Raw genomic sequence first — 24,213 nt, 5'->3', positions numbered from 1 at the left:
GCTTCCGAAGTAGTGAAAATGTCAATCCCAGTCGGTTGGCAGCGAGATGGGAAAAGAACCACTTTGGTATTAAAGCCGCTGGTTTCTAGAGGGGCCTTCACTACAGCTCATTCGTATGCTTTGGCGGCAACATAACCTGAACCAACGCCTGCGTCAACTCCTTCTGTGCTTCAGCCGGCCATTCCTTCGCTCTCCAAGCAACAAAGCCATCTGGTCGAACCAACGAAGCGCCGGTATCCTCCAACCCAAACAGCTTGTTGAAGCTCCCATCATTCTTCTCGGCAACATCGCCTCCCATGTGCACAAACGCGATCTTTACGTCTGTCCCTTTTTCTACCTCTGCGACAAGCAGCGACCAGCTCTCATCCTTTGATATAACGACCCAGGATGTCCCGAAGAAGTCTAGAGTTGAAGTATGTTCTCCCTGAAGAGCGACATGAGGTGCTCTTGTGCCTGGCTGGCCGTTCCACTCATCTGGCCTCTTCACAGGGACAGATCCATCTGGACCACCGATGATACTCTTTGAGTTGTAGAAATAGCCAAACTCCATCGCGACATCGTCCATAATTTCAACATTCTTTCCAGGCCACTCCTTGCCTACCACGTATCGTTTGTAATCTTCTCTCGCAAAGATCTGATCATGTCGGACATCCGCAACAGGTCGTCTTTCAATATCATATGTATCAAGAAGCTCTGGTAAGGATTCTCCACGTAGAACTGATGCGAGCTTCCAGGCAAGATTGTGCGCGTCGGCAATACCGGTGTTTGCGCCGTAACCACCACGGTTCGGAGGCAGAGCATGAGCTGCATCGCCGGCAAGAAAGACACGACCAGAGGAGAATTTGTCCGCAATAAGACCTCCGATATCCCATTTCCCCGTGGTAATGAGTTCAATATCCCTATCGCGCAGATCCTGTACACCAGAAGCTTTGCGGATCATGCCATGCTGGGTCGCTTCATCAAGAACAGCTTCAGGGTCGTCGACCTCTTGGTTCCAAGCTAGCATCCATCGCCCGCCACCATAAGTCGTCATGAAAGCCTCGAAACCATCCTCACGACCTTCGATCTGGAATTGGCTGTAACCGTGGTTGAGAAAATGTTGAAGGGGCTCGCATCTGAACATGATGCTCTGGAGCTTGCGAAGGAGACCAACGCCATGACGTTGAATGCCGAGACTTTCTCGAATACAGCTTCGGTTGCCATCGCATGCGACCATGTATCGAGCTTTAATACGAATGTCGTCACCGTCACTTCCAGTAGCATCGACTGTGACACCATTATCATTCTGGCTCCACCCCGTAACGGTAAAGCCCAGTCTCAGATCCGCGCCAAGCTCCCTCGCGCGATCTCTCAAAACAGGCTCAATGACGTCCTGGGCGATAGCAACACCTTCAGTAGGCGAGTACTCCGCAAATGAAACAGGCGGTCCTCCTTTAGGCTTTTGCGTCCATCCTTGCTCTTTCGCCCACTTTCCAGCGAGACTCTCAACAACGATACGACGAGGAGGACCGCCGGACCATTGGATACCTTTGAGTTTTGACTCAACGCCAACGGTACGGAAAAGTTCAATTGTTCGGGCTGTGTAGCCAATTGCGCGAGGGTGGAGAGAGCTACCGCGATGACGCTCAATGAGAATAGTGGGGATGTTGAGATGGGAGAGGAAGAGGGCTGTTGAGAGGCCGACGAGGCTACCTCCGACGATTACGACTGATGTTTCTTGTGTTGTTGCCATGGTGTATGTAGAGAAGGTAAATTGGTAGGGATTGGAAGAATGAGCCGCACTTGAATGGCGAGACTTGGCCATATATAGTTCTGATCACGTTGCTTACACAACTGCTGAGAAAGCCCCGAATAGACAGCATTCGGGTCCGACGATGAGATCGGGCTAGGGACGGGACGGCGCAGGTGGTTCGGGACCGGTGTCCCACTTCTCGGGATCTAGACAGTCCGGTCTCGGGAACCCCAGATTTCGCATAAAAAAGCTAATCGCTCAAAACTTATTCTTATATTAAACTTTTGTCCTGTCTACCAATATTATCTTTGATGTTCGAGACTTAGTTACAACTCAAACTAGCTGATGCACCGCAATCGAATCCTGCGACCGCCCATGAACATCATCCGAATGCAGCTCATAGTAAGCATGCTTCGTTAACTCCACTTCATCTGTATTCGACGCGAGAACACCATCTGTTAAATGTCTCGAATTTTGACGAGACTTGTTTCCCCACATGCTAGTTCCATTCGATGCAGGTTTTGAGCGATCGGTATTCCCGGTTGAACTCAATTGCTTCAAGCCGAGCTTCTTCCAGACAAACTTGACGAGGGGTCGCATTGTTGGGAGGCAGCAGCAGATCACAGCACTGACCAGTCAGAATCTTGAGGTGTGAGAGACGTGAGCGAATGGTGCATACCCGTAGACTCCCATCCCGGTCCAAATCATCCAATCAACAGTTCCCCAAGTCGGATCTGTCAGATCAACAGTGATGGCTTTGGTGAGGCGGATGATGGTGACAAACCAAGCACTTCGTTGATTAGTACGGGCATAGTAAATATGGGCAAGGGGCTACTTAAAAACTACCAAAGACGAGCATGATCGCGATCAAGATCTTGTGGTACAAGGGCACCTTCGAAGCCCAGATATAGGGCAACGGAACGACCATCAGACCAATGTCAGTGATAATCCCACCAATCGCGACTCCGACATAGAATTTGGAGAGGTCGATGCAATTCTGGTTCGTGCCATCCCAGAAGCTGGAAATAGGCCAACACGTCCGGATTGAAGGAACATACTATACCCTGTCAGCGCTGTCTACGAGACTTTTTGGTTGTGAGCTTTACCGTTGAGATGGCCCATGCAATTATGAAGAAGACAAATCCATGAAGGAAATATCGCATACTCGAGACACCAAAAATATGGTAGAAAAACGCTACAAGTGATAATCTCGCACAAGCCAAAGCCGTCGTGTACATGATCTCATTGGTGATGATGGCCTTGAAGAAGTTTTCAATGTTCTTCGGGTCGTCCTGCATAACCCACGCAAGATGCCTCCCGAGGCCAAATCGAAGCCAGAGCATACTTGTGATAAATACTGTCACGGTATTAAATTGCCAAAATGGTTAGGTACGTCAGTTTTGGAGACAGACGACTTACCGCGGCGAAACACGCAAGCCAATCATCCCAAGACAGCGTCTTCTTTGTCAACCTCGATGAAAAGAACCGGCACGGCACAATGATCATCATGAAAACAAAAAACGCAATGTGCGTCGCATAAATCTCATTCTGTCGACTCTCATTGAGAAAAGCCTCATCGTAGGTAACATTACCTCCTGAAGCCGCCATACTGCTAGCCCATGGGAAGAAGCCGTTGAAAAAAGATAAAAGTTTAACTAGATGGCACTTGGAGTTGATATGGAATAGCCAGTTTAGATTGATCTTCGGGGGTGTTTCCCAATTCAATTGGGTATCAAGATTGGCATGAGTCGGTGCAAAACTAGGGCACCGTGGGGTACATGACTCCGTGGTGAAGTTGAATTCGGTATACTATTTGTGGAATGACCCTGAAATTGCATGAGTCTCGGCGTCTCTGCCAGAGCGCGGTTTCGTAAAGTTGAGGCTAATTATTGGCACGCGTACGAAACGGAACTCGATCTATTGATTCTTGAACGAGTGACTATAAATCTGCGTTGCGCCACCCACACATCATCTGTGCGGTTGCATCATCACTCATCTTTTTGCTTTTTCAACATGTCTCCAACTATCTTGACTGTACCCGGTGCATGGCATACCGTCGAGTCATTCGAGCCCATAAAGAAAATCTTCACGCAAAAGGGATACCAATTCGCCAGTTAAAATGCACCTGGGTTACATGACGCAAATGCCACTTGTCAGGATGACGCTGAGTCATTGCGGACGAAACTTCTACTCCCTCTTGTCGAGGATGGCAAGGATGTCGTTGTGTTAATGCATTCTTATGGTGGAATGTATGGTTCACAGGCTGTCCAAGGCTTGAGCAAGAAAGAGCGGGAACGAGTGGGTAAGAAAGGTGGTGTAATTGCCCTGATATACGTTTCAGCTGTTACACCCGTTGAAGGAAAAACAACGTTGGACATGATGGGCACAGACGCAAAGAATCTTCCTCCATGGGTTGACTACAACGTACGTAAATCAACATCCCCGCCTCTGTGCTGCAGGGCACCCCACAGCTAACAAACTCTGAAATCCCAGGAGACAGCAGGCTGGGTCAAATTCACAGGGGCAAAAGAAACAATGTATCACGACATTGTCGACACAGAAGCAGAGTATTACATCTCTCTGCTGAAAGATCAAGCCTTGAATAGCATGAACACGCCGATTTCTTATTCTCCACTCACAGATGAGAATTACAAGGGAAAGGCGGGCTATGTTATCTGTGGGGCTGATCGTGTTGTGCCCCCGGCGGGACAGGAGGTGTATGCGGCTGTAGGGGCGATCGACAGGAAAGTTACAGTTGAGAAGGCGAGCCATGCGTTTTTTGCTACGGCGGCTGAGGAGACGGTTGATGCGGTTCTTCAGCTGGTGGAGAGCTGAAGTTTTTATCCCTGTGGGGTTAGAATTAGAGTCTCAGGTTAATTTTGCACGTTTGAACTTTTGAGGCTTTTGCTAAGAATTCGTAAATGAAGCGTTCGGAAGACGGGCTGTCAACTTCGTGGCATGGCGGATCGTGTACTCGTCTGTGTGCTTTTGACGTTGGCGACTTGCTTGATCGCGATTGGTCTTAGTACGGCTATTTCTAATGCCAGGCCATAAGATAAGGTGTCGGTAATCTCAACTTGGTTAACCGAATGCATAGCCGTAAACAGAGAATAAATGTTCTATGGATAATAAACATAACACTGGCATTTATTCTGCATTCAAATGTCATAGAATCCCTTAAAGTTGTACCAGGTTATCATAAGTTTTTAAATCAACGTCAATGACTCCAAGGCTGAGGGATTCTGATGCAACGATCTAGTGAGAAGTGCCTCTCCTCCCAAGATTAGATAACTCCCAAGCTTCAACTTCCTTCTTTCTCATAACATATCCTTCAAAGTGCGAAATCACTTCTTCTCTGCCTGCTGTTCCGGCTCATACTCCCGCCGCCTTGTCAGACCACGAAATAAGGAATTTCTGAAGTGAGCTAGGGCTCGGCATCAAGACATTATCCTTCCTCTTTCTATCCTCATACGCCATGAAAAACGGAACACCTGGGACATCAAGCTTCTCAGCTAGATCGGGTACTTCATCGATATCGAGTTTAGCGAGGACAAAATATTTCGGATTGTAGGGAATTTGGTTGGAGAGTTTGTCGTAGATAGGGCTAATGGTCTTGCAAGGGCCGGCCCATGACACACATGCGTTTATTATGACGATTCTGAACTTCTTGATGAGTTCTTCGTATTCGCCTAGACTTTTGGTCTCGGTGACGGGCATTATGAAATTGTGACTTGGCCAGGATTGAGAGACAATAAAGATGAGTTGGGGCACTTTGACACAAGTATTGGGCACGAGAGAGTTACAGCTTATAAGTGGCTTCGGAAGCCATTGATATCCGGCAAGATGGGAGATGTCTGCAGAGGAGATACTTTATTATCCAATTCGACACTAAAGCGCTGCACTTTTGACACCATTACGGCCTTCAACTGGAATGGTGTCATGCATACTAGTTATCGGCATGGCATTACCAAGTGGCTGGTAGGGTAGGTAAATTATAAATGGCACTATTGGCGAGGAGGCTTCAAAGTGGCATGAGTTTGGGATCTAGATCCATGACTTCGCCGGAGTCCATTATCGTGCTGCCTCAACGTAATGCATTCCAACGATGTCTAATTATACAGTGATTTCAATAGCGAAGGCAAGTGCCATGGATCCTGGAAGTACAGAGAGATGCTCCAATTTCATTCTGACGAACTACTACCTCTGTTTTCGTTTATTAATTCTCTAGTTTCTTCCAGAAATCACCGATGAGACTAGCAACATGCTCAGCCTGATCCCTCACAACACTATGCACAGCCTTTGGAACAATGAAAACATTCTCAAATCCGTGCTCATTGAGCTGTTCCTTGCTGCACAAGTCATCCAGCTCTCCAAGCACAGCGAGTGATGGAATTCCCACCTTGGCCGCCTTATCAAAGTGAGCATGCGAGTCCATAACACCACCGTCTCTGAAAATCGCAACGACAGAGGCAGTATGTCCAGGATGTTCGCGCATCTGCCACTCGCGTACTGCTTCAGCGACGACTTCACCGTTGGCGACTCTTTGCTTCCAATCTGCTGGTACGACGAGGTCACCGCCTTCGAGAATGTTCAAGACACATTTCTTTGCAGCAGCTCCGTCGTCTCCTTGAAGGCAAGCTTGCTCTTCGGACGTGAACATGGATAATTGTAAAAGACCAGCAGGCGCGACAAGAGTGAAGCTCTTGACGCGTGAGGGCCTGGAGACAACGTAGCTGACAGTAGTAGCACCGCCGAAAGAGAAGCCGACAAGATGAACAGACGGCCAGTTCAAGCGATCCAGTAGGTCGTCAATCAGCTGATGGAATAGTGATGCCTCGTGCGGAACAACAGGTGTATCGCTCAGTCCGTGGCCCCAGAGATCGATCAAAACCATATGCGCAGCCGGGAACGATTTCTGAAGAGCGCGGGCGAGGGGGAGCATGCCTAGCGCCGGAGTCTGAACACCATGGATGAACAGCACTCTATCGATTGCGGCTGGACCATCGATGGATGATGAAGGGGTGATTTCATAATAAGCAGCCTTTCCGCGGGGAGTCTGAAGGAATTGAGCGGCTGGCAGTAGAGCGCCGAATGTTTCGACGAACGCAGCCTCGGTAGGTCCCGCAACTGGCGGCTGAGACGTGCAAGTCGCCCCTGGGCGCGGTAGGACAAGGTCTTTTGTATTTTTGGACATTTTGATGCGTGGACCGAGACTGAGTTGTATGGCTATGCGGGTTTTATGAGGCCAAGTGGAGATTGGTAAGCGAGCTATGATACCGGTCTAGAACACCGAGCTCACCATGATCCTTCCGAGATCCTTCCATGCCAGCTGCTTAATGGCTAGACGAACAGTTAAATGACCTGCTATTAATGAAATACGTCATGTATATACTTGACTTCTCAATGGTACACGGCTCGACCGCTTCGGCGCAAAGTCTGATGATCTGTCAAACGGAGTGGAGCACATATCAAGCTAGTCGGATCAGTGCCGACTCTTGATGCCGTGGGGTTGAGTTGAGTCATCCCGGCCTCGGAAACAGAGAACTAGGTAACAATTCCATGCTGCCCAATATCGAGCAGGCCACACTGTTTTCCCTCATCAGGATCTCGGTCCTCCATCACTAACCCTCGAAGAGAAAGTCTTACCAGGCAGCATCAAACCATCATGTCTGAATCTTCAGGCCCCGCTCCGAAATACCGCATCCGGCCGGGAACCTTCTTTGATGTTCCAGCCACAACACGGATCTATGCTGCATCGTTTGGCAATGAGCCACTGATTGACTTCTTTTTCCCTACGCGGAGACGGGATCCTTTGTCTTTCTATACCTGGTCTTGTCGAAGATTTCAGCGTCGGTATTGGACGCCTGGGTATTCGCTGACTGTCGTGGTTGATAAGCATGATCATCCCGTGGGCCTATCGTGGTGGAAACGACCAGTTCAACCTATATCACTTATCCAAAAACTTCTCTCCCCTTGTAAGTCTCGTATCTCCAGCGTCTTTTGAACATTTATACTGACTTATCAGTATTCTGGCTGGGCTCAGTCGTCAACACTTTCATCGACCTTCAAGATTATCTCTTCCCAGTTCAGGGTCTTGACAAGAAAAACATGGAAACCTTTGAGCATGCATTTTCAGCTGTGGAACCGCATGTGCTTAATACGCCACCAAGACAAAAAGCGCACTACCTTTCTCTGCTGGGCGTCGATCCTGTTCTGCAAGGAGAGGGCCTTGGCAAGAAGTTGCTGGAGGATGGACTACAGAAGGTAGATGAAGAGGACTCGGCGGCTTGGCTTGTTAGTCTGGCTGGTCTGGAGAAGCTTTATGCGAGATATGGGTTTGTTGAGGCGACGAAGGTGGAGGTTGAAGGGCTGCATGATTGGAAAGGTGGTATGGTGATGGTTAGGGATTGATCAGATTTAGAAAGTTGAAATACAATGAAAATGGTGTCGTTTGTTCTCTATATTGCTAGTCTATATAGACTATCAGCTGTCGAGAACGGAGAGAAGTAGTAGAATAATCTTATAATAGAAGTAGGAGCTCCTAAAACAAGGCTGTAATTAGGTAAACATGTTTTATTAATAGCTAGTAAGCTAAGTTCTGGCTAGTGCCAAATAAATATATATATACTTAAGAGAAGTTATTAGGTTATATTAGGATTACTAAGAAATTCTAAGGGTTACTATCCTAAGAAATACTAATAATTTTTTAAATTTAATAGTGAACCTATCTTAGTAATATTTAAATAAATTCAATAATATAAAATAACTTTGCCTAATTAGTAAAAAATATAAGATAACGTATACGATAAGCGAGCGAGACAGACAAGCGAGCGAGACAGTATACTGTACAGCAAAAAGTAGCTTACCCTATAGCTTCTTAATACTTAAATAAAATAGCTAAAAATCTAAGAAAATTATTTCTTATAATAGTATAGCTTATTATATAATAAAGTATTTTTTAAAGACTTTTAATTATTTTATTTTATATAGAAAACCTTAAAATACAGTGTAAATTACAGTGTAAATATATTTTAAAGTTTATAGCTATATAGGATTTTTTTTAAAATCTAAGAAATTTTATATAGCTTATTTTAGGACTTATATATATGTTGTTAGGATCTTAGCTATTTTAAGTTTAATTTGAAACTTTAAGAATTATTTAAAAATCTGCCTTTAAGGTGAAAAGTAGGGTGTCTCGCTTGCTTGTCTGTCTCGCTCGCTTATCGTATACGTTATATATAATATATATATTTAAATATAATACTAAGGTATAATATATAATTATAAAAATATAAACTTAGTTTTATTTAAAAATACCTTATAAGTAAATAATTTTAAAGATTTAAAATATAATTACTTATTAAAATTAAATATATTATTACTCTTATATTTATCTTATTTAATATATCTTTTATATATAATTTAATTATAATAGAACTTCTATTAAAGCTATTTATAATAAGTACTATATACGAGTATATAGCTGGCCTAATGCTGAGGATTAGAATACAAGTATTAGTTATAAATCTGCCCGTGAAATATTACATTTAAAGTTATCGCGAGGAGAAGCAATTACCTATACCACCAAATAAAGAGTTAGCGCCGAAAGATCTCACGCACCGGTTCAAATAACACAGCAGCATTAACAAGACCAATAAAATATCTCGAGGCGGCCTGCTCATTTCAGCCACAGTGCCATATTTAACTCTGAAGTCACTAGTATCTTGGCCGTTGTAAAGCGGGATGCTCTATGGGGCCGAGGAGCCCAAGCGGGAGAAGTCGTAATTCCCACCACAGATGGACACGAATGATTGTGACGGGCGGCATAAAGTAACACAAGCAATAGCGCTAAAAGAATGGAAGCGTTTCAAGAAAATGGCAGTGACTTGCAATAAGAGAGAGGGATATAAGCGAAGCCTGTGGTTGTTGTTTCCCTCTGAATAAGAAGTAATCTGAAGCTGTGTACGCCCTATATTAACTGTAGGCAGTATAACAGCTAAGACAGGGAAGTAACTTAGAAGGGGTTCTTTATAGAGAGTGAATATAGTAATAACAATGCTCTTAGACTTTGGTGATGTAAGCCTCTATGTTTGGTTAGAGAAATGTAATATTGTTGTCTATAGTAGTCGAGTGGGTTGATGTTGATCACTGCTTTTATGCAGGAGATTCTACTCCTGGGGCTTTGGTGGCTCGGGCTTTGGGGGCTCAGGTTCTTTAGGCGCATTGGGGCTGTTATGGTCATGCATTACATCAGCATTTGGGTTTGCGCTGTTGTAATCGGAGGGGCTAGGATAGCCAATCTATTGGTGAGTAAGCGTCTGAACATATAACAAGGAGAGAAGGGACGACAGACCCCAGTTTGTTGATCGACCAAACATCCATCACTGGGGTGAAGATTACTGCCGAAATGCACCTCGCCATCACTCCATGCAGAGCTTGAGTCAGTTGGAGCAATGGCGTCAAGACTATCCAGGGCATCCGAGACATCAAGAATATCACCAAAAACTATGAAGATGTTGCCTTCGCCACCACTGGCCGCACCAACAATTGCATGACGAATGAGCGATCGGCCAATAACGCCGAAGATTGTATCCAGAGTTTCTCCCATATTAGCGATATTAATATAAATACCAGCTGGTATGGATGGGAAAAGGGTGTTAAAGTGATAGGTAGGAGCAAGTTAAAGACAGGGTCTAGAAAGGTTCCAGAAGGATAGAATAATACAGTGCTTAATTTAAAACATAATTGCGCACCGTAAGGTTTCATGCCTTCTTATAATAAACCCTTCTCTCATAGCAATACCATCCTTAATTAAGTAGAAGTTGCCGAGTTGCCCTGGCATTTAAACTCTATTAGCCCTACTTCCGTTTATTTTCGGGCTCTATCAGCCATACCTCCGTTTCCCTGTGGGCTTAAGTAGCCCTACTTCCGTCAATCTTCGGACTAAACTGTTAGACCTTTACTCCAATTCGATGCCCTCAGCCGTCTAGACCACGACAGCACAAACACCCTCCTCTAGACAGCTAACAGAAATCTCCTTGCATATTATGACATTCTGCCCATGGGTGATGGGCATGATAAGAGCTGTGTTTAGTTAGTATTCTCCTTAAATCCTGGAAATGGCGGAAGATTTGTGTAGTTAGTAACTTGTGGTTAGTACTGGTAACAAGGCTAATCTTCGGGTAGTCTCAGCGGCAATCTGCAGTCGGATACGAACTCAGCGACTGCGATCGGCGCCTTTGCGTTTGGATGGCATGCATAATAATATTTGGATCACGACTTCGGGAATGTTTGACGTGCACTCTTTGCGATGTCTGTTGGGAAACATGCCCCTTGAACCAGTTATGTTTAGCGTCGACTATCCGTTCAGCGATAACAAGCTTGGCAGAGAGTACTTGGAAACAATTCGAAGGGAGGAGATTCTTGATGAGGATGGGATTAAGGCTTTTGCATCTGGGAATGCTCGCAGGTTATTGTTCAGGGGAGGCGATGGAGCGAAGGTATGATTGCATGGACTATTGGTAAAAAATATAGCCATGTCAGAGAGAGCGAAGAGAGAATTGCCAATTTTGCTCGCCCTCTACTATGGAAGCCCAGCCGTCACATTTCAAAGTGCTGACATAGAATTATCAATGTCTCACTAATCCCTAGCAACCAGTGCATCAGTCTTCGTATAGCGTCAGGCTACATCCCGATGTACCATCTGAGACTACCTCAGCGCTAATCCAGTTTGATACACAGCCACGTCATCCAATCAATTGCCACCTTTAAATACGGCACAGCGTCATTCTTTCGTTTATATCGAATCAACAGCACATCCCCACCGCGACAATGCCAAATGCTAACGACCACTTCCATGGCCGTCATTACCACGCTGAGCGCACAACTGGCCCGGTCAAGTCTCTCAATCCAACGAAGCGATATTTAATTGCCGACAAAAAGGTACTCAATGCTGACTCTGGCGCAAGAACGGTTCAAGAGGAGTCGCGACCGGGCGGAAAGAGTCCTGGAGTTGCCTATGTATGGAGAAGTCGCGACAACAGAAAAGGGCGGCATGCGCTGGCCATCAGCGTTGATCCTAGAAAACATGAAGCAACGAAAGGTCCAAGGCCATCGAATTCGTATCACCAGACTTTGCGTGGTATCTTGAAGATGTTTGTTAGATATCCAGTCTGGGATGTATCGTACGATGTCGCTGTCGTCTTCACAATAGGTACTCACCATCTTCTTACACGTGATTTTAGCTAATGTCTGAAAGGATCGATTATCTGGGTCATCAATGGATTCTTCTCCTGGCTACCCGTTCTAAACCCCTCCACGAAATTCTCGGACTGGGCCGGCGGATTGTCAGCCTTCATCGGCGCTACGATCTTTGAGTTTGGCTCAGTACTACTAATGCTTGAGGCAGTCAATGAGAATCGTTCAGATTGCTTTGGGTGGGCTGTTGAAGAAAGTGTAGATGGAATTCTTCATCTCAATCACGCGCATAATTGCAAGCATGCACATGCCCAGAAGAGAACATTTGTGAAGCAAAGCGCTAAAACGTTAGAGAAGAACACAACGGAAGTAGCGGGAAATGATCGAATGTGGTCTTGGTGGCCGACGTGGTATGAACTGAGAACGCACTATTTCTTCGATATAGGCTTCTTGGCCTGCTCTTCGCAGACATTCGGCGCCACGGTATTTTGGATATCAGGTTTTACAGCACTTCCGCCTATCCTCAATAGTCTTTCTACACCAGCTGAGAACGGCGTCTACTGGCTCCCTCAAGTTATCGGTGGCACGGGTTTCATCGTCTCGAGTATCCTCTTCATGCTCGAAGTTCAGCCTCGATGGTACATTCCCGCTCCGGGAGTTCTTGGATGGCACATTGGACTATGGAATTTTGTCGGAGCTATCGGATTCACTCTCTGTGGTGCGCTGGGCTTTGGCATCACGCATCCGGGTGTTGAGTATGCGCTCACGTTGGCAACGTTTATAGGTTCATGGGCGTTTCTGGTGAGTACGACAATGCTTTGTGGGCAGAAAGGTGGCTGACATGAGGTTGCAGATTGGCAGTGTGATACAATGGTATGAGAGCCTTAACAAGTATCCAATCTGGGTGGATAAGAAAATTGAGCGGCTTGGACGACAAGCGAGCTGAACCCAACAACCATGTCGTCTATACATATATATAGGTCTGGTTGGTGGCCGTCGGTCCAATCATATCTATCAAATGAATCAGTACTGGAGAGGATTAGTGGTGTAGTACCTCCACTCGAACTTCGCCCTGATTGTATTCCGTGACCAAAGGATTATCGCGTGATCTAAGAACACACCAATTATAATGGCTATAATCGGCAGGCCCGGTGAGTATTACGGGGCTATGAAATGAATCAGCGCTAATATGCAAGCTTTCATGGTGGTTTTTACCGTGGTTGTGACGCTCGCTTGTCTGGTCGACCCAGGATGTTGACATCGTCTACTCTGTACTAGCATATGATACGTGGTTATCATCATAAAATCCAATACTGATCTCATGCGCTGGTGCACCGCAGATAGCACAATACGTATTAGTGTCAGACATTTTTTGTTTAGTTAATTAAGGATGAAGTTGCAAGTAGAGAAGACGATGAAGAGAGCTGACACTTCGGCAGTTGTGTTTGTGCCTGAGGCAAACATGATCCCTTGCATTAGATCAGTAGGCTGAAGAATCACTGAAATTACAAGGTCAAGCAAGGATAAGACACCAACATTTCAAGTAGCCGCCATTCTCTGTTAGCTGTGCCGAAACATTTGCTGTAATTGTGAACAGAATGGGAGTCTTCCAAGCATCTTAAGGCGCGGTTCAAGCAAGTAAGGCGAATTAATCCTTCAATCGGTTTGATATAGGCGGTCTTATGTATACTTACTTCGTCCTCCTCTGTTGTATAAATTGAGCTGCCACGGCATGTTGACTTTATCATTTTCATGTAACCTATCCTTCAACCACGTCTAATCTATCAACCTCGAAATGGTTCTTGTCCCTATCTAAAATTGATATGCTGGACCTTATCTAGTATCGAGATGCTAAAACCCTATACCCGCTTTATTCCCAGCTACCCGAATACCCGCGACCCCACTTTAGAATCTTACCCTCCATTTGCCATGCCATCAACCATAATTGTTTCGTGAATTGCCGATTCACCATGGATCAGCTGGTCTCAACGCGTGTCCAAACACGTTCTTCGTTAGCATGTCTTCAATGCCGGACGAAACACGTGAAATGCGATGCCAAACAACCTCGATGCAGTCGATGCATAGCCTACGACAAGACTTGCCAATATACAGCTTCAAGACGCGGTGGCCTTGATCGAGCGGCTTTGACGGAAAGGCGGAGACGTCTTGCTTCTAAGGATGATAGGCAATCGAACAATATTGTGCCGGAGATATCCGTGGCAGTATCTGATGAGGGAATCACCTTGGGCGATGAATCTGTGATGGGGGCGGATTGCATGGAGGTTTTTCAACATGCGAGCTTACCCGTTCCAACACCAGTTTCAGAGAACCGCGAAACACCGCATTTCAACTACGATGGCCTCGCTGATGATACTCTGGTTAAGTCGTACTATGCCAACTTCCACCACTTCCATCCTTTTGCTCCTCCGTTCAAGCACCTAGTCCAACTATCCCAGGCGTCGGCTCTCAACTTTAATCCCCTCATAGCTGCCATGCGACTGATTGGCCATATTTACGACACTCACCAATGGTCAGAATCACTAAGCCGCGACGTCGAGGCTCAAACATCCCAGCTTAAACCATCAGATGCAGTGCAAGTCCAGGCTCGTCTGCTATACTCCATCGCTTTGTTTTGGTATACCTTCAAGGCCGAAGCAAAAGAGCAGATAGATGCTGCAATCAATGTTGCTGTCAATTTGGAAATGCATAGGCAGGAGTTCGCTGCTATATATGGATTCGGAGACCCGATCATGATTGAATGTTGGAGACGAACGTGGTGGATGTTATTCATCGTGGATGCTTCCTACGCTGGAACACTGGGGACGATGAACTTCAAAACAGTACATGTCGAACCTACCGCGGAGCTTCCTTGTGAAGAGTCCGAATATGACGCAGGTGTAAGTACTTCAGACGACCTTGATACAAGAGACTGACATGCGATCCGTAGACAATTCCCGCACCAAAGACTTTACAAGACTTCGATTCTCGTGAGTTCGATAGCGAAGACGTGGTATTCTCGTCCTTCGCCTATCTCATCGGTGCAGTCCGCTGCGCAGCACAAGTCATTTGCATGTCACCAAAAAAGGCGACAAGACAAGATTCAGAGGCCATCATACAATCCGCTGACTCGGCGTTCGACGCCTGGCTACTGCTACTGCCCAAGGATAAAAAGCCAGTGCTGAAGGGAGACGGAACCATTGATGAGTTGATGTTTCAAGCTCACTTACTTATACATGTGTATGTCCTTCGTTCACAACAATGAGAGTTGAGCTAACTGTCTAGTGCAACTATTGGGATACACAGACCATTATCGGATCTGAGATTCAACCCCGTTGAAAAGGTATCAAGCTGTGCTCGAGAACCGCCCACAGACACACCGAAGCCCAATCTCATCAACGTGCACACGACCAGAATTCTCAAATCCGTCAACGCACAAATTCAACTGTTGGCATTACCTGTCCGTCCATTTCATCACACCCCATTCACTACGTGCATGGTTAGCGAAGGAACACTTGCCCTTCTCTCAGCTTGTACCTACATGTTGGAAGGTCAAGCTTTGGCGGTGGCGCGAGATCAGATTAGGTTAACTATTGGGTGTCTCAAGGCTGTAGGTGAGGTTTGGCCGAGGACGGCAAGGAATGTGAAGGAAATACAGACTATTGCTCGTCATGTTCTTGGACTTGGAGGCGGTAGTAGAGCAACGGAGAGCACTCCGGGATCAACCCAAGTCCCGAGTTTGACGCAAAGCGAGGGAGAAGGTAGCATGGAGTCTATACCAACCATGGACCAGGGGGATGATGTTTTTGCGTCTTTGGGGTCTTTTGAGGATATATGTGGGTGGGTGAATATGGGTATAGATTTGGATCCCAACAGCTGGATTTCAGGAAGCTCAGACTAAACCTGGGCGGAGTTTTTCTGGGTCTATGAAAATTAGTATCTATTAAATTTCTAATGTTCAATATCTCTACTCTTGAGTCATCTCTCAACTAACGCTGTAATACTTCTCCGCCTTCATAGCTTAGAACTCAAGCACGACCTTATAGCCCTTTCCACGTTGTCTGGCATGTTCCCAAGCTTCAACCGCCCTATCAAACGGAAACGTCTTCACGGCCAGTGGCTTAATCACCCCCTCATCAAACAACCGAGCCATCTTTCCCAAGCGATCCGCATTCGGCGAGACGATGAAATACTTGTACCTCACTCCTGGTAGGGACAAGGCCTCGGAGGGCTCATCACCACCAAAGGCCCACGACGGTGCAGGGTCGCCAATCGTGATGATCATGCCATCGGACTTGACAGTTTCCCACGTCTTGGCCAGAACTTCTCCGCCTACCGTGTCAAAGACAACATCGACGTCTTGTACAGACTTCTCCCAGTTTGGGGTTTTGTAGTCGACAATTTCGTCTGGTACGTCCCCCAATACCTGCTGGTTCGTCGCAGATGCTAGCGCAATCACATAAGCACCGGTCAAGTGTTTAACAAGCTGCACAAACTGCTGGCCAACTGCGCCCGACGCGCCAGTCACCAGGACCCTAGAGCCCAAGTGAATATCGGCATAATCCAGAACTTCCCATGCAGTCAGAACCGGAATCGGCAACGCAGCAGCTTCCGCATGTGAAAGCGACGCTGGCTTTAAAGCAACTTCGTTAGGAGAGCAAACAGCGTAGTCAGCTTGTCCTTCGCAGGTGTCTGCCGACAGAAACGCATAAACCTCTTGGCCAATTTTCAAGGGACCAGAGTAGTCAGGGCCAAATGCGGCGATGACGCCGGATATATCGTGGCCTGGAATTCGGGTTGGGCGTCGATATGTCTCTGGCCACATAACTTCATCGCCAGTGATTCCGGCGGCGTGAACACGAACAAGAACATCAGAATTGACGGGTTCTGGTTTCTTCATTGAGAAGTTTGTGGTAATTTTTGGAGAAGACATGTCTCCGAGGATCTGAACAGCTTTCATCTTGAGTTTGGGGAAATTATTTCCTGATGTCTAAGATGCAATGATAGGCTAGTGTATGAGAGTGTTAACAGATGATATAATTCAAACAATTTTCTGTGCCAAGAAGTGGCTGTTTATATGCCGATAGTAGTAGTCGGCAAATGCGCCGGGGATCCGGCGACTGAAGGGAATACCCGGATACCCGGGCCCGTAATTGACGATTGCCCAGCTTATTGATCCCCACACGAAAACCGGGAGGCCAAAAGGCAGGATAATCGTCCTTTATCAATTGAAGAAATTATCATGCCATAAGTATAAGTAGTTCATTCAAGTCAGCATCAGTATCTATCCTACTTCTCATCTTACATTCTTCCTTACTCCTGAGTCTTCTACACCACTTCGCAACACTTATATAGCATCTCCCCCATCAAAATGGCAGACAGTGTTGAGAATAAACGGCAAGTTGAACATCTGCGTCTTCCGGAACCCAGGCTAATGCTTATTAGCAATCGCCCTCGCGAAACCGTCAAGATTCTCTACGACTACGAGCTCACCAACGCACCCGGAAAATCCATCGTTGGTCTCGAAGTCCACTACGGCCCCAACGGCTGGACACCTCCGCATACTCATTCCGGTGCAACTGTCGCCGCCACTGTAATTAAGGGTCAACTGCTTAGCGGGATGAACGGTAACCCGCCGAAGGTGTATCACGCGGGGGAGAGCTTCCGTGAGTTTCCTGGATGTCATCACACTGTTAGTGATAATCCCAGTGAGACTGAGGACACTACTTTCATTGCGGTTATGGTGATTGACACTGAGGTTGTCAAGAAGGGGTATCAGTTTCTCGTTGTTCTGGATAAGGAATGGGAATAAATTTGAGATAGAAACGGAGATAGAAACGTGGCCAAGGACTATGATTACTTAGTTCATCCAATATTAACTCTCAACTATACCGTCTCTAAAACCTCATAGTTCTTTTCCTTCCAGAAGGCTCCTCATCTCTTACAACAACTGTAGAATACAATCTAACCACAAAGTGCACCCAAGAGTGGGATAGTTCCTGCTCCAAAAGGAACCGTCTCTCCAATAATAGCTCCAAGCTTCTCAACAATTGACTTGCAATCCCCGCCCGAAGTGAATCCAGTAAGACCATCAGTCTTTGCATTCATCCAACCATATTGATTGCAGTTGTTGAAGATAGCAGACTGATGGAAGTTGGGAGCATAGCCCTGCCAGGCCTTGACACGCGAGCATGCTCGTCCTCCACTTGGGCATGCAACTTCTTCAGACCAAACTTGGTTTCGCCCAGAAGCATCGGCGAGAGACTGTGCAAGAGCATTACGCATGTCCCAACCAGAATAAACGCCCTGAGCACTGACTTTGATATCCTTTGAGTAGATACCAGTAGCTGTGACGTACTTTGTGCTTCGGGCCCAGTCACTGCCACTGTCACATCCGCCTTCGTGACACAGGTCGTAGACGTGGTGGAACAGGTCGTAGGGATTGAAAGAACCAAATTTGACAAAGTTCTTGCCACTAGTGACGATGGTGTGCATACCGGCGCCGTGGCAATTATATCGCTTCTGATGGTTGGTCTTCTTTGCTTCGACGTAGTAAGGGTTGTCGAGGAGACGGTCCTCGCAGTTTCCTTCAGCGAGACATTTCTCGAGGATAGGACCGCCGAGCCAGAAGCTGAAGTCCGTCTCAGGGGTTTGAGCTGGGGTTGGCGTAGCTGCTGCAAAGGCTGCTGAGCAGAGAGCGAGAAGGGCAGCTGACACGAGCATGGTGATGATGAGAGATTGTTGGATTATAGAAAGAGAGCAAAGGGACTCTGAGAATCTGAGGATGAAAACAAGAGATGAATTAATACGGACGGTAGTTAAGTATTTATACATGGTCCTCCAGGTTCACCGCTGTCGTCAAACCTATCCAATCACTTTCCCTTGTAATGCAGTAACACGTGCAAGGCTGAACTTATTGTAAAGTCCAAGAGTTCAACCTTCCATGTCTGCATAAACAGCTAGGTAAAAATTGCACCAAAACAGATATCATTCCACTTGTCCCATCACGAAAACCTCTCAATCAAGCAACTCTTGGCAGGGGATATAGTTCCAAATGGTCTTGACTGCCAGGGACGACAAGAATCCGGCATTCACGCTTGGCAGAAGCTTGTTCCTAAGCTTGTATTTTCGCTTATTTTTAGGCCTCTATTTGCTGTTTGCGGTTGATGACCCTATCACAGCGCCGTAATCCTGCTGTAAAGTCGGCCGCTGTGGTGGAGTTCAATGTCCCCCAGTTCTGCGGCTGACTTGATCCACTTATTGGTCTGTCAGCAGCTTACTTAAGGGACTTTTGCCAAGTTCCAGGGTTCTGAGCGATAAGAAACTTATCAATACGAGATAAGATAGCGAGATACAGGACTTGTCTCATTCTCGCTATTTATAACTGGTGGCTTGGAGGTGGTATTGTGGAATTGGAGTAACATCGGCTGCTGGGCTTGGCTTTTATTTCTCAGCCGCATTGGTTTTGCCTCGGCGTCATCATCCATAATTGGGGGGCCAGGCTAAGGGAAGCATGAAAGTTTAGGTCCTTGACCGCAAATGATGAAAAGATTTAGGTAAGTCGGTATAAGCTTAGGGGTTATTTTAATAAGTTTATTTCGGCATCTTATCCATTGTATTCGGTGAGGCAATCCACGCTTAGGATACCCTACAGCTCCATTCTAAAAAAACATTTCTCGATAAACAATAATTAGAAATGTTATTTCTCTGCATGAAGATTCATATTAGAGTCTTTAAGCAATTGCGTCCAAACCGTAATCACGAGTCGTCTGTATTTCATTCCTCGCATTTTGGTTGAACCGATTCAACATGCAGATTCGAGGCAAGGCGCGCGAGACACGCATCAGTTGTCAAGTCTATCAACTCAAAATAACTCCTAGAGTTATGACAACTTAGATCAGGACAACTTGATAATGACAACATAAACAAAGCTGACTACAATTTCTTCACACTTCTGGCTATTTTTACATCTTGGAGCCATAACCGGCTAAGGTTTTACTACTACTATCACTTCCCATGTTCTATCTCATTGGCGCTGGCGTGGAGGAATTGTCAAAAAGAGAATCCTGCTAAGCAGAGACCCGATTGGCGAGAGAAAATGGCCATGTGAGTGGGCCGGGTCTTTCAGCAAGATTATCCGTGACCAGGCCAATACAGTACCTCCGTGAAAACACCTTCTGCCTTGCGGCCCTCAATGCCTCAAATATTAAGTTTTGTCTGTCTCCATATGCCCGATAAAGGGAAAGCCGGCAAGGTCGGTAAGCGCGGCAGGAAAAAGGTTCCAAGTGATCATCATGTGATAGCTAATGATCTGACACTTAGTGGAGTATCTAAACCGCGGCAACGCTTTTACCTCAGGGCGTCATTAAAATTGAAAACCAGGAACAGGCCATAAACCGAAAAGGTCAACAGCTCTTATTCCAAGCCAGAGGCTTTCAATTTTTCAACGTCATGTCACCTTGCTCTCTTATCTTCAAGTTCGCCGTATTCTTCATTTTTCGAGCAATGGCATTTCTCTCTCCGCGAGATGCAATCCATGTCGATGATATTGAGCGCTACGACGCGTTTATGAAAACACTTGCCGGGAATCAGTATCTGCATACTTACCCGAAGAATCAAGTTATCAAACTCGATGTCTACGAGCATCCATCTGATGAGCTTGTCCTATCTGGTGAATTCAAGCCAAGCGCCAAGGCCGATGCATATTGGGAACAGGAGGATAAATTCGAAAAAAAGTTTCTGGGACGGCAAGAATGCCCTGGGGAGGATGTATCAGAATTCACGATGGCGTAGCCTCCTGTACGGAAGGATGCAGGTGCACGCGATATGTAATATTGCGTGTGTACTAGATAATCAGACTGTCAATTTGTTAAGGTGAATTGAAGTGAGAATGAATTTGTATTTGTATGATATTTTAATAATTATAAAGTAATACCCTTCATAGCTAACCAGCCTTTTGCTTCAGTAAGGCCCATTAACGATGTTAGACATATCTTGCCAAAAGCATCAATGTCATCTTTCTGGGCATCGTGAATTATTATCTCCAAGAAATTCGGCCTAAAACTCATCAGCTGTAAATCCCAAGACCAAGCTTGATATGCAGCTTACGCGCCGACGTTTATCACAAAGTGTTTTTTATTTCGCCACGCCAGTGCAAAGTCAACTGGATCCTGCGCGTTCCATAAATGAGCAGACATGGTAACAGAGCGATTCACAGCCATATTCTTGTTCTGACCGCATCTGTTACCAGACTCGCCTTTCATGAAGTAGTACGTCAACATGAAGAAGTTTATCATGCCGAGGGTTCTTTTGGCTGATTCTTGGAAGATCCAGTTTGTCCAGAATGCATGTGCTGCAGAGGCGGGGTATAGTGGAATCAGATCTGATGAGTGATCTGGTGAGTTTGCTGCTTCGTCAAAGGCGATGTAGGGGATGAGCGCGTTAGATGCTTCTTCGAGATGAGGCATGGTGGCTTCGTAGATGGCATAAGTCCGGGCGTCGTTGTCCAGTAGGCGGAGCACCTGATACATGAAGAGGGCTTGTGCGTATGCAAGAGTTTCAATGGGAGTTGTTGCTGGAGGGCTAGAGAGTAGATCCTGTACACGGCTTTCAATGTTGTCGCGTATTACTCTAGCGTTGAGGTGGTTCTTGGCTGCATGGAGTGCAGCAGAAGATACCGCATCTGTATTCAAGTGTTATCCGTGAGTCAACAACATATGGAACGAACCCACGTTGCATAGATCGAGGCATTCCATCATCATACAGATGCGAATGGCACCACGGCGTCTGATTCTCAGAAACCATTTGAGAAGGGCCCTTTAATATTGTATCCATTGCATACTGAAGTCGAGACGAAATTGCTCTTGTAACTTGAGGAACTGTGACAAGCTGAGACCGATTCAGCGCATCTTGAGCCGTGGTTGAAAGTCGCGGCGTAGACCAATTGGACGCATCGCAATCCAATGACCCTCGGAATAGCTCGTCTGTAAAATCATCCGTTGTTTCCAAGATCGAACCAAGCATCCCCAGGCATGACGGCGTATACGACAACTCGATATCAGAAACTGAAACCATGGGTTGCGCATCGACAATCACACCCGCGCTCTCACGCTGTGGAGGCGCATAAGGATAATGGCAGTGGATATTCCGCTGAGCGCAGCGCTGACACGTCGGACGCGCCAAGTCGCATCTCCGACGCGCTTTCTTGCAAGCTTGACAGGACTTCCGTCGGGCTGGCGGATCGTTGCGCTCCATAGATGATGGGTAAGATGGAATTTTGATGGTCTGTGATGAGGTAAGATGGTGGAAGTGCGCTGAGGGACCCAGATAGCAGCGGAACTCCGCTGGCAGCCCCACAAAAGGACGACGGAATAGCGCGTAGGAGAGGAAGACGGACGTACTGCAGCTCACAATAATAAGATATAAAGGAGCTTGACCGCCAGCAACCAAAAACAGGATGATCATATCAAAAACAAGTAACCATTCAGCATCTATCACAATGTCTCTCCCAACCGTCTACGTCGTCGCAGCTACAGGCACCCAAGGTTCAGCGGTATGCCGCCACCTCCGCCAATCAAACTGGTCCGTTCACGCTACAGTGCGAAACACTGAGTCACCTCAAGCCCGAGCTCTCGCTAAAATCGGCGTCGTCTTGAACTCTGGCGATTGGGACGACGAAGAAGCCCTCACAACCGGTCTCGCAGGTTGCAACAAGCTATACCTTGCTCTTGGACCCAATTACAGCAATCTTGACGATGAGCGCATTTGGGCTCAGAGGATTATTGCACTGGCTAAGAAGGCGGGCGCTGAACATGTTGTGTACTCGAGTTCTATTAGCGCCGATGCTCCTGAGAAGCGCACTCTTCTTCCTCCAAGTCACTTTCTCTTCAAGACCCTATTCATCAAGAACATCATAGAAGGTCTTGTTCAACGAGCCGGATTTAATCACTGGACTATCATTCGTCCTGGGTTCTTCATGTCCAACCTCCTCGCACCAAAAGCTCGTATCTACAATGACTTATTCGAGCGCAACATCTGGTTAACCGCCCTAAAGCCCGACACCAAGCTCAACCTCGTCGACCCCGAAGACATCGCTAAATTCACTTTGGCGGCTTTCCAAAGCCCTGAACGTTTTAACGGAGAGCGAATTGATCTTGTCAGCGAGAGGTTGACGGCTGTGCAGATGATGGAGATTCTGGCTAAGGCGTCTGGACGAAACATGAAGGCTGAGTTTTACACTGATGAGCAAGTGGCTCAGGCTATGGATAACAACCCATTCATTGGATCGCAGGTGTTTTTGAGGGATGGGGAGAAATGTGTTGATGCTGATAGGGTCAAGACGTGGGGAATCGAATTGGGTAGTTTCAAGGAGTTTTTGGTCCGGGAGAAGGATGCTGTGGCTGAGACATACGCCTCATAGGGCAACCAACAGATCGGTTACATCTTTGTATGTATACATTAGCATGCGGTTGCTCAGATACAAATTTCTAGTTCCAATTTTTGACATATGGCGCCCAGAGTAAATTAGTACCCCTCAATTCATCACAGATTATGGTTAAACTCATATTCGTTATCTCCTGGCACATGTCATGTCATGATGCTCCTCACGGACTGAACAGCATTCACATGAGTTCCAACACTGCTAGCGCTCGTGTTACTGCTGTGATGACTACGTTGCCGACACCTACGGAAACTGAGACGGATGAAGAGCCTGCGTGTCGTGATGCGTCAATGGTCAAGAGGGCGGGTGAAGGGTTAGGATACTAATTTCAGGACGATTGGGATGTCATACGTATGCCTGGGTGGAGATATTTCTAAGCCTTTGGGTTATTATTAAGATGCCTGCGTCTCTGATGGTTGGTACCAGTCTCTTGTTCTGTGGGATAAACAGTATTGGACTGATATGCGGCCATGAACTGCTGAGCCTTCCGGCTTCGAGAACTGTGTGGTGAAGTCAAGGGCCAAAACCCCGACGGCGCTCATCATACTGGTTATTGCCTTGTTTTACTGTTTATACTTTATGTGTGTTGTTTTTCTTAAGTAAAGTTTAGATTTAATTTATAAATTATTATAACAATTCTATGAATTTATAGGAAGTTTATTTAAAGTTTTATAATTATTTACAATTAATTTTAATATCTATATGTAAAGATTTATAAAGCCTTAAAGAAATTTAGTGAATATATCAGAGTCTAGACCGAACTGGTATTATACTTACAGAGCAAGAGCAGCTACATAACTTATGTATTTAATCACGGCCATATACACAAGCTACAATTACAAGTAAC

The 24,213-nt window shown here is 46.2% G+C and overlaps 15 protein-coding genes across 15 annotated transcripts; 8 read left to right on the top strand and 7 right to left on the bottom strand.

Moving 5' to 3' along the window:
- Positions 1 to 100: 100 nt before the first annotated feature.
- Positions 101 to 1,732, bottom strand: BKA55DRAFT_546549 (FAD binding domain-containing protein; the record flags this gene model as incomplete). Its single annotated transcript, XM_046190931.1, has 1 exon — positions 101 to 1,732. The coding sequence occupies one exon, from the start codon at positions 1,730 to 1,732 to the stop codon at positions 101 to 103; it is 1,632 nt and encodes a 543-aa protein (XP_046041774.1).
- A 636-nt stretch (positions 1,733 to 2,368) lies between these two features.
- On the bottom strand, positions 2,369 to 3,075 carry BKA55DRAFT_599796 (uncharacterized protein; the record flags this gene model as incomplete). Its single annotated transcript, XM_046196443.1, has 3 exons — positions 2,369 to 2,466; positions 2,579 to 2,789; positions 2,839 to 3,075. The coding sequence occupies 3 exons, from the start codon at positions 3,073 to 3,075 to the stop codon at positions 2,369 to 2,371; spliced, it is 546 nt and encodes a 181-aa protein (XP_046041773.1).
- A 670-nt stretch (positions 3,076 to 3,745) lies between these two features.
- BKA55DRAFT_599795 (uncharacterized protein) lies at positions 3,746 to 4,567 on the top strand (the record flags this gene model as incomplete). The annotated part of the gene is made up of 3 exons (XM_046196442.1): positions 3,746 to 3,787; positions 3,890 to 4,156; positions 4,226 to 4,567. 3 exons carry the CDS (start codon positions 3,746 to 3,748, stop codon positions 4,565 to 4,567), a joined length of 651 nt encoding a protein of 216 aa, XP_046041772.1.
- Positions 4,568 to 5,104: 537 nt separating this feature from the next.
- BKA55DRAFT_546546 (thioredoxin-like protein) lies at positions 5,105 to 5,449 on the bottom strand (the record flags this gene model as incomplete). Its single annotated transcript, XM_046190930.1, has 1 exon — positions 5,105 to 5,449. The coding sequence occupies one exon, from the start codon at positions 5,447 to 5,449 to the stop codon at positions 5,105 to 5,107; it is 345 nt and encodes a 114-aa protein (XP_046041771.1).
- A 302-nt stretch (positions 5,450 to 5,751) lies between these two features.
- BKA55DRAFT_585449 (Alpha/Beta hydrolase protein) lies at positions 5,752 to 6,974 on the bottom strand. Its single transcript, XM_046194452.1, has one exon. The coding sequence runs from the start codon at positions 6,924 to 6,926 to the stop codon at positions 5,949 to 5,951; it is 978 nt and encodes a 325-aa protein (XP_046041770.1). The 5' UTR covers positions 6,927 to 6,974; the 3' UTR covers positions 5,752 to 5,948.
- On the top strand, positions 6,964 to 8,295 carry BKA55DRAFT_585447 (uncharacterized protein). Its single transcript, XM_046194451.1, has 3 exons — positions 6,964 to 7,280; positions 7,367 to 7,707; positions 7,758 to 8,295. The coding sequence occupies exons 2-3, from the start codon at positions 7,398 to 7,400 to the stop codon at positions 8,141 to 8,143; spliced, it is 696 nt and encodes a 231-aa protein (XP_046041769.1). The 5' UTR covers positions 6,964 to 7,280; positions 7,367 to 7,397; the 3' UTR covers positions 8,144 to 8,295.
- A 2,190-nt stretch (positions 8,296 to 10,485) lies between these two features.
- On the top strand, positions 10,486 to 11,328 carry BKA55DRAFT_585443 (uncharacterized protein). The gene is made up of 3 exons (XM_046194450.1): positions 10,486 to 10,566; positions 10,626 to 10,870; positions 10,919 to 11,328. The coding sequence occupies exons 2-3, from the start codon at positions 10,852 to 10,854 to the stop codon at positions 11,236 to 11,238; spliced, it is 339 nt and encodes a 112-aa protein (XP_046041768.1). The 5' UTR covers positions 10,486 to 10,566; positions 10,626 to 10,851; the 3' UTR covers positions 11,239 to 11,328.
- Positions 11,329 to 11,563: 235 nt separating this feature from the next.
- Positions 11,564 to 12,875, top strand: BKA55DRAFT_546542 (uncharacterized protein; the record flags this gene model as incomplete). Its single annotated transcript, XM_046190929.1, has 3 exons — positions 11,564 to 11,945; positions 11,991 to 12,730; positions 12,783 to 12,875. 3 exons carry the CDS (start codon positions 11,564 to 11,566, stop codon positions 12,873 to 12,875), a joined length of 1,215 nt encoding a protein of 404 aa, XP_046041767.1.
- A 995-nt stretch (positions 12,876 to 13,870) lies between these two features.
- On the top strand, positions 13,871 to 15,894 carry BKA55DRAFT_627810 (uncharacterized protein). The gene is made up of 3 exons (XM_046196884.1): positions 13,871 to 14,826; positions 14,877 to 15,166; positions 15,212 to 15,894. The coding sequence occupies exons 1-3, from the start codon at positions 13,900 to 13,902 to the stop codon at positions 15,825 to 15,827; spliced, it is 1,833 nt and encodes a 610-aa protein (XP_046041766.1). The 5' UTR covers positions 13,871 to 13,899; the 3' UTR covers positions 15,828 to 15,894.
- Positions 15,895 to 15,947: 53 nt separating this feature from the next.
- Positions 15,948 to 16,886, bottom strand: BKA55DRAFT_528958 (uncharacterized protein; the record flags this gene model as incomplete). Its single annotated transcript, XM_046189033.1, has 1 exon — positions 15,948 to 16,886. One exon carries the CDS (start codon positions 16,884 to 16,886, stop codon positions 15,948 to 15,950), a length of 939 nt encoding a protein of 312 aa, XP_046041765.1.
- A 245-nt stretch (positions 16,887 to 17,131) lies between these two features.
- On the top strand, positions 17,132 to 17,745 carry BKA55DRAFT_656580 (uncharacterized protein). The gene is made up of 2 exons (XM_046197458.1): positions 17,132 to 17,323; positions 17,372 to 17,745. Exons 1-2 carry the CDS (start codon positions 17,298 to 17,300, stop codon positions 17,736 to 17,738), a joined length of 393 nt encoding a protein of 130 aa, XP_046041764.1. The 5' UTR covers positions 17,132 to 17,297; the 3' UTR covers positions 17,739 to 17,745.
- Positions 17,746 to 17,890: 145 nt separating this feature from the next.
- Positions 17,891 to 18,695, bottom strand: BKA55DRAFT_668413 (uncharacterized protein; the record flags this gene model as incomplete). The annotated part of the gene is made up of 1 exon (XM_046197894.1): positions 17,891 to 18,695. The coding sequence occupies exon 1, from the start codon at positions 18,647 to 18,649 to the stop codon at positions 17,891 to 17,893; it is 759 nt and encodes a 252-aa protein (XP_046041763.1). The 5' UTR covers positions 18,650 to 18,695.
- A 1,371-nt stretch (positions 18,696 to 20,066) lies between these two features.
- BKA55DRAFT_255610 (uncharacterized protein) lies at positions 20,067 to 21,138 on the top strand. Its single transcript, XM_046185395.1, has 2 exons — positions 20,067 to 20,180; positions 20,249 to 21,138. Exon 2 carries the CDS (start codon positions 20,378 to 20,380, stop codon positions 20,717 to 20,719), a length of 342 nt encoding a protein of 113 aa, XP_046041762.1. The 5' UTR covers positions 20,067 to 20,180; positions 20,249 to 20,377; the 3' UTR covers positions 20,720 to 21,138.
- Positions 20,848 to 21,676, bottom strand: BKA55DRAFT_599787 (uncharacterized protein; the record flags this gene model as incomplete). Its single annotated transcript, XM_046196441.1, has 3 exons — positions 20,848 to 20,983; positions 21,035 to 21,608; positions 21,658 to 21,676. 3 exons carry the CDS (start codon positions 21,674 to 21,676, stop codon positions 20,848 to 20,850), a joined length of 729 nt encoding a protein of 242 aa, XP_046041761.1.
- A 748-nt stretch (positions 21,677 to 22,424) lies between these two features.
- BKA55DRAFT_656575 (uncharacterized protein) lies at positions 22,425 to 23,345 on the top strand (the record flags this gene model as incomplete). The annotated part of the gene is made up of 1 exon (XM_046197457.1): positions 22,425 to 23,345. One exon carries the CDS (start codon positions 22,425 to 22,427, stop codon positions 23,343 to 23,345), a length of 921 nt encoding a protein of 306 aa, XP_046041760.1.
- Between the last annotated feature and the right edge of the window lie 868 nt (positions 23,346 to 24,213).

Source organism: Fusarium redolens, assembly GCF_020744475.1.
Source record: "Fusarium redolens strain MPI-CAGE-AT-0023 chromosome Unknown BKA55scaffold_30, whole genome shotgun sequence".
Classification (NCBI taxonomy): domain Eukaryota; kingdom Fungi; phylum Ascomycota; class Sordariomycetes; order Hypocreales; family Nectriaceae; genus Fusarium; species Fusarium redolens.
The sequence above is the reverse complement of the archived record's forward strand: the minus strand, read 5'-3'. Positions and strand labels throughout refer to the sequence as shown.